At 38.7% G+C, this 8,240-nt stretch overlaps 1 protein-coding gene across 2 annotated transcripts; it reads right to left on the reverse strand.

Annotated features, from left to right (window-relative positions):
• Window positions 1-5,640: 5,640 nt before the first annotated feature.
• ndufc1 (NADH:ubiquinone oxidoreductase subunit C1) lies at window positions 5,641-8,091 on the reverse strand. 2 transcript variants are annotated; one of them, XM_030130664.1, is made up of 4 exons: window positions 7,957-8,091; window positions 6,992-7,095; window positions 6,624-6,699; window positions 5,641-6,416 (listed from the first exon to the last, which is right to left on the reverse strand). In XM_030130664.1, the coding sequence occupies exons 1-3, from the start codon at window positions 8,000-8,002 to the stop codon at window positions 6,640-6,642; spliced, it is 210 nt and encodes a 69-aa protein (XP_029986524.1). In that variant the 5' UTR covers window positions 8,003-8,091; the 3' UTR covers window positions 5,641-6,416; window positions 6,624-6,639. The 2 variants fall into 2 exon arrangements, with proteins under 2 accessions (XP_029986524.1, XP_029986525.1); XM_030130665.1 differs by having other exon boundaries at window positions 5,641-6,415; window positions 6,620-6,699.
• Between the last annotated feature and the right edge of the window lie 149 nt (window positions 8,092-8,240).

Below are 8,240 nucleotides of genomic sequence, written 5' to 3' on the forward strand. Positions count from 1 at the left end.
CTGTCCGTTAGTGTGCAACATAACTCAAAAAGTTATGGACAGATTTTGATGAAATTTTCAGGGTTTGTTGGAAATGGGATAAGGAAGAAATGATTAACTTTTGGGGGTGATCGGGGGTGGGGGGGCCCACTGATCAGCCTTGGCAGAGGTCTGCGCTCTCCGAGTGCTTCTAGTTATCCACTGCAGTACTGATGGAAGGATCTGAAATAATTGCTTAGTTAAATCCAGGCAGTTACTTTTTTTTGGCCAGGCTGTTTATTTAATTCTAACCAACAGACCAACAGAACTGAACCATTAATGTCCTGTCCCTTTGACATCAATTATCATGAAATGCTATAGGAAACTCCTGCTGAACATGATTCTGCCATTTGTCACCCCCTATCTGGACCCCCTCCAGTTTACGTACAAATCCAAAAGAGGTAATCAGGATGTCGTGGCCTGCCTGCCGCACCCTCTCCTTCACCACGTGGGCTCACCTGGCAACTTTGCCAGACTTCTCTCTGTGGACTTCAGTTCCACCTTCAACACTATCCAGAAACACCTGCAATGTAATAAATTTTATCGTTAAATAAGAGTAAAATACTGGCAGCTAGAGTTGCCAGCATGCTACTGTTATTCTACAGTATCTCTACTGTAATCTACAACTACAGTTTCTTACTGTAAAAAGTATTACAGTACTGGGCTGTAAATAATGTTCCTTTTACAGTAAAATACTTTTAGCCACAGTTGCTGCATTTTACAGTAACTACCGTATTCCAAGAAACAATATATTACTGTAAACATATTTAATGTAATATTTACAGTATAACAGCAAAAAGCTAGGATTTTAACATTTCACATTACATTTTAAAATACAAAATCACGAACATTGCTAGAAAAAGCTCAAACAAGAGATGACCTTATAACATTGAGCTTTTATTAAATTCACTGCAACAGCAGCAGCATTGTGATGAAGCTTGGTTGGAGGCCTTCACAGACAACATGGCTTTCAATGCTCATCGTCCAACTTCCAGATGTGACTTCATCACCTGCAACTGATGGAGACAAGAACTGAGGTTAATGTCCCAAAACAGGATCAAATATATTGTTTACCAAGAACCTATGTAGTCACTGTAAGGTATGAAAATTGGTTACGATGAACCCAAAATTCTGAGTGATACATTTATTCTGTACTTTTTTCGTACTTTATTTAAATTTGGTATCATAAGTTATACTGCTGCCACTTACGGCTATTCTTGTCTTACAGTGGCAAGACACTGTCATGGAAGGGCAAAAGCAGTTATTTTATTACTCAGATATAGACAGACAGCTAATAGGCAGACTGAATGACAGACAGACACACAGCCACACAAACACATACATACAGACACTTCCCAGCAGTATTAGTCTGGGACTGGCTGGAGGGTCAGGATGAGCTCAGTATCAGCTGCAGTGGAAGACATTTGGACAATGGTAGATCAATTACGAATGACAGTGTTTATAGAGCTATAAAACATACAGAGATTCAATAATGCCACACATCCTATACAAACTGCCCAACAGAGAGGGAAAAATTAGCCTTAGTCACTTTCTTTTATTAAAACAGTGGTTAATTATCTCAGTTAATATGGATGTCCAAGTTAGTAAATTCCACTTTACAGATTTAATGTCTTAGAAATGTAACCCTGGGGCAGCGAAAACCACACAAATTGACACGCTGTTTAGTTTAACTGTGTCCACTTCGCAGCTAGCTAGTATGCTTCAGCTTAAATTAGCTGCATGTTTGCTACATAAGGGTAACACCCCCAAATATGAAGCAGTATTACACTGCCTGTTACACCACGCAAGTTGCATCCGGTGTGAACGCGGTTTATGGAGGCAATTTAATGTTAAATGAACCCAAAATGCCACAGCATGGTGACAGTTCCACTGATAAAAAAAAAAGTTTTTTCTGTATTTATTTTTTCCTTCTGTTTCGTAAAAGAACCACTAACCTTTGATGCAGCCAGTCTATAGTCAACATTCGTTAGATTGAATCTTTTTCTAAGTGATCTGGTGGGACTTGATGCCAGATGACTTTGTTCGGACCAGTTCTGGGCAGACAGCAGTGGAGGAGCTGAAGAAAATACTTAATACCGTCAAATTTTACAGTAGCTTACTGTTTTAAATTTCTTCCTTAAAGACCTCATTATTTACAGCATTATACTGCATTTACAAATAACAGTATGATACCATACAAAATTTACTGTTTACAGTAATTTGTTACTGTGTGCTGATCTGGAAACTGCACCACCTCAACATCCCCACCTGTTTGATTCACCTTATCCACAACTTCCTCAGCGACAGACTACTGTAACAGACTTAGTACAGAGGCTGAACCCAAATGCAAGACCAATAGACAGATGAAAAGTTGAGTGTTTATTAAACACAATCACTGGGAAAACAACACAACACAATAGTTAACACGTCTGTTAAGGTGTGGGAATCTGGACTCGACGTCCGGGCTGGGAGCGGGGTCAGCGGGCGGTCCGCACAGCCGAGCCAGAGTAATCCCGACAGCAACCCGACTAGGGCAGAACAGAGGGATGTCAAAAAACAGGCCAGGTCATACACGGGAGAGCACAACAGAAGGCAACAGGACATGAGTGACAGGCTAACTCATGGTCAAAATCCAGGCGAGGATCAAAATACACAGGTAATCGTTGGAGACTGAGGTAATCAGGGGAAAAGGCAGAATTGGAAGTCGGATGAACGAACCAGGTCACAAACAGATGAGCAGGCAGATCAGGAACAGGCAGAATTGGTGGTCGGTAGACAAAAACGGGTCACAACGGGTAAACAGACAGGATCCAAAAACACTGCTGAGTAAGCACACGAGTGTAGCAAACAAACAGTGGAAGACACAGGGTTTAAATACACAAGAGGGCGGGAAGACAATTAGACACAGGTGGAACACATCAGGGCGGAGACAGGTAATCAGACACAGGTGAAACAATCAAGGAGGGGAAGTAAAGACACCAGACATGACACATGAGGGAAACTCAACAAAATAAAACAGGAAATGACAGATGAAACAGAAAAGACAGACAAGACAGACAAAATCCAGACACAGTCTGGGAGCCGACATGACAACTACAAGAAGTGAGAGTGGGCTCAGCCACATCCCAGGTGCTCACCTTTAACACCGGAGCTCAACAGGGATGTCTGCTGAGCTCTTTCCTGTACACTCTATACACCAATGACTGTATAAGCCCATCACCTACTGTCTCAAATATTCAGACGACATGGCCATCCTCGCACTTCTTTCTGATACCAACTCTACTGTGGACTATCACAACACAGTCACACATTTCCCCCAGTGGTGCATTGACAACCATAGTCACATCAATGTCAATAAAACCAAAGAGATAGTGTTCACCCCCCACCCCCCCCACCACCACACACACACACACACACACACACACACACACACACACACACACACACACACACACACACACACACACACACACACACACACACACACACACACCTCAGTACCCCATCATCATTGACAACCAGACAGTTGAAACCATGGACAGTTTTAAATACCTTGGAATAACATTGGACAATAAACTCAGTTTTGATCAACACATCAGACACCTTCACAAAAGAAGCCAACAACGACTGTCAGTAATCAGAAAACTGAAAGCACTCTCCAGCCGTTTCCACGTCATGTTTGTTGCAGCTGCTGCTGTCAGGCAGAGTTCCACTTCCCACCAGCCGTTTCCACATTTCAGCCATTTCCATGTCGTGTTTGTTGCAGCCATATAACATCATATGGTTGCACTGCCACTGCCAGGTGGCTGTGCAAACCTTCGCTTTCCACAATGCATGTCGTGACAAAATTCCGAAGGTGCCCAAGTTATCTACTGGCTCTGTTTGTAAACAAATGGTTTGTTTATGGTGGATAGCACGTTGAAATTGTTCACTGTGAGGGAAGAGATTCAGGTGAGTAATCACAGAAAGACTTACAGATTCGTGATACTGAGGGTATGACTGGGGTTTTACAGATTTGATGAAAAATTGGTGACGAAAGTCTCCTGCAGCTTTAAACAACAGACCCCACTGACTTTCTCCTCCTTCTCATATCTGTTGCCATATTTGTCGCCATGTTCACCACAACTAAGTGTGTTTGTGATGTCTGCCTTTTCTATATGTTTTTCTTTTCTATTTCATGTCAATGTGTGTGTTTGTGTGACAATTCTACATACAGTCAAGTGGAAACAAATCTCCCTTCTGGGACGACTAAAGTCTAAGTCTAAGTCTAACTGCAGTAAGTAGCCTCTCATGTCTTTATTGTCAAAAAGACTGGACAATGCCAGGATTCACCAGGGTCATCAGGCTTGTGAAAGAATGGTTCAGGGAGAATGAGCCATTAAATTCACACATGGATTAGCCACCATAAAGTCCAGACTCTAATTTGGGATGTGATAAAGACTTGATGCAGCGGCCCGATTCTCCATGATCAAAAATCAAAAATTAATGCAACTATAGATGGAAAAAATATTATGAACATTATTATGACACTACATAACCATTATGTGACAAAAAAGATGTCACGGTAATTGTCTCCTGTAATCAAAACCAAAGGTGGTGCAGTGAAATATTGCATGTGCAACTTTTTTTTTTTTTGGCCAGGCAGTGTACATTTACACAGGGAGGGGTTTTAGCATGAGGGGTATCTTTGACTGCTGTGACCTGAACAAAGGTCATACTTCCCTTGTTTCTACCATGTTAGAAACATGGTGGTGACTGGTGAAAATGTTATAATTTCGCAGACATTTCTTAAGTATTATTCTTGGGTATATAAGTCTTTCATAGAAAAAAAAATTATTCTTTGTATTCCTTATTAACAATCCCCTTAAAACAATGTTGATGAAATTCAAAACCTCACATCTATTTAAAATGTATAACGAGTCTACTTAATGTTAATAAATGGTTGATTAATCCTTAAATCCCCCCAAAACAAGGCAAGTGTTAGCTGTGACACCACTCATTTATAGAGAAAACACCTACTGTTACGATACCACATTTTAATTAATTATAAACACAGAATTTTTTTTATTAAACTGAAAATAGCAAGTGCCTTCTGGAACTGTCAACAATCCAATTCTTTATATTATTCATAAAATGTAAATGATGTATATTTTTTACAGGGTCAGCTTGATGGCATTCAATATTTTCCATTTCTAAAAATTATTGATATGTTGTTTTTTATTTAATGGCTTGGAGCACAAAAAACATATACTACAACTGTGCATGCATTTTAGGTCACTGTGGGTTAAGTCTTCAGATTTCAGGTTAAAAATGTCAAATATGGCATTAAATTGGGTAAAATTTGACCAAGACTATTTGTGAGAGTTAAATGATACAATACAAATTTACAGTCAAGCTCAGGAATTTACTATCTTAAATTCAGGGTGAAGACATACAAATAAAAATTTTGTCCAGATGCACTGTGCAAATGAATTTACCTCTTAAAAATCATGAAATACTACTTTGGTGTTGAACAATAAACTATACCATATGAGAGATGCAATGTGCTTCAAAATGAAAAGAATGATGGCATTCAACTGTGTTGAAGTTGTATAAATGTAGAAAATGAACAACTTGATATTCCTTCAATCCTTCCCTATTTATTAATTCAAAATAAAATGAACAGAGAAAATGTGGATGGATATCAAACCAGGTTTCAAAGTAGGACATATTTATAATGGACAAACAACAGCTTGCATTGTGTTTATCAGACTAACATTGATCCGATGATGTTACTCATATGTAGTTGTCATGATACAGTGGGAGAGTGTGTTTCAGACACTTGGTCATGTAAAACTATAGCAAGAGAGATACTTCAAAGTTGTTTTACATGGTTCCAGCTATATCACATCATAGTATCAGACAGTAATATTATCTACACAGTAGCTGAATGCTAACCTTAACAGTTGTCTCATGTAGCTAAAGGACTACAAATTTTGTTTTAATTCAAAATATGGTCTAGTATTTGTTCAGAATTTCAGTTTTGTCAGATTATCTGTTGATGTGACATAAACACAGCAATATGCCATTACGTTTTTCAATACCATCATTAAACTTCTCATCTCAAACATGTTAACAGAGGAAAACTAAAAAGCATTGGTAGAACACTGTTGAACTGATGATGAAAAAAGTAAACAATTTTACTTCAGATTTGAAAAGCTGAGTTTTATGGCTCATTTTCATAAGAAAATAATTTATTTGTGAAATGTAATACCTCTGGTAGCCAGCATCACAATCAGTAATTGCTCACAATCCATGAATGTTTGGCATGACATACATTTATTGAACACAAAGTGGAGCAGTGACAATAGAAACAAATGGACTACAGGTGTGTTTTATCGATGAGATTTCAGGACCCCTGTAAAGGACAACAATCAACCAAACAGGAAGTCAAACTTTGTACCCATTTATAGAAGTGACATCTTCACACCAATGACACTATAACAATACTCTATATCAGAACATTAATTATATATTCATATTTTAAACAATAGAAAAAACATGACAAAATACACTTTAATTAAACATAGTATGTATTTTAGTATCATGACAGTCAGACAACTCACACTGAGGTCTGGTGCATTATTCCAGGCCATTCCTCACTTTGTACTCATGGACGTCTGTGCTGTGCTGCTTGAAGAGCTGCAGAACAAACACAAAGTTAACATTTAACAGTAACTGCTCACAATACAGCATGTCCATAAAGTCTCTTTACAATTTAACAAATTTATTTCAAAAGCAAATGATTAGACAAATCTGTGGAAATTATTACAATATTAAAAGTAGATCTTGAAGTGTTTTCCCTCATTTAATACACCTCTATACGGGCACCATTAGTTGCATGAAGCACATCAAGACAGTACTTGATTACTTTCTGAGAAACTGTTCTCTGTTGAAATTAATTTGGAAAGAAGAAAAGGATGTATGCATTTACCAGTCCCCAAAAAGCAGCCGCTGCGCCAAAGGCGAGGCCCACTCTGACCCAGTTGGGGTTGGCAGTGTCCGGCTTGGAGCTGGTGAACATACACCTGGATCCAACTGCAAACATACACAGGTACCAATGAACAACCGCAGTGATTCACTCAGGTTACTGTTAGGTCAGGTCAGGTCACTGTTAGCCAGGACAAAAACCACCAAAGAATTCCCTGAACAGGACACAATGTAAAGCTGGCAGAAAATGACATCTTTTATTTCAATACATAGACATTTTAACCGTTTTCGTTTCCACAATCTGCACTTTTCGTACATTTGTTTTAGTGAAAAATTGTGGCGGAAATAATGACGCAAACCCGAAATCCTAAAAAAAAAGTCTTCCTTTAACTGATGGTTTGAATTAAATGAATGCGTCATTAAATCAGTCCAGTTCGGAGGTCTGTATTGTTACTAATCATCAGAATTGGACCTTGTGCTTTATATTTGTGGTTTATATTCAGGCGTGACAATGTTGATTGTGAACAATGATCATTAATCTTCAAGGTTTATTGTGCTTACACTCGCAAAACGTTTCAACGGTTTGTTGTTTTACAATTTTTAACAAATTTACATTGATACTAATTTTATGTTGAAAAAGCTGGGCTGCTACAAAACATTGTTTCTATTGTCGATTTAATGATGATTTACTATTATGCTGATCGATCGCCCCAGAATCACGCGTGGGTGAAGTTGCATCATTATAATTATTGTATTACAAAAGTCTGGATTATTAAGAATGTTTTAGTAACGTGTAATGAAGCGGCTAAAACCCAGAACGAGGTAGAAAAACACCTGTGACAAACGTAGATGCTAAGCTAAGGTCAGGCCTCAAGACAAACTCGGCGTTAAAGTTGTAAATAGCAAAGTAAGGCCCCAGTCTTTCAAAATTAGAGCCATTAATTCATAAACCATATGCTACCATCTCACCTCTGCTGTTAAGAATGGTTCGAAATAGTAGCCGGTTGAAAGTCATTGTTAGCTTGAGTGTAGCCCCAATTATTCCACTGACGAGCCTTTCGCTCTGCGGTCGATTGAACTTCCTGGCAGGACTGAGAGGACTCAGAGATCACCGATACACCGAACGAACTAACACCATGGTGACGAACGCCGAGCAGAGCATGATACCCATGTTTGGAATTAAAAGTCATTTGTCGGATTAAGTACACCCTTTATCTACTCTCTAAAATTTTACAGTATAAATGACAATGATG

The sequence above is a fragment of the Sphaeramia orbicularis genome, unplaced genomic scaffold (assembly GCF_902148855.1).
Source record: "Sphaeramia orbicularis unplaced genomic scaffold, fSphaOr1.1, whole genome shotgun sequence".
NCBI lineage: Eukaryota > Metazoa > Chordata > Actinopteri > Kurtiformes > Apogonidae > Sphaeramia > Sphaeramia orbicularis.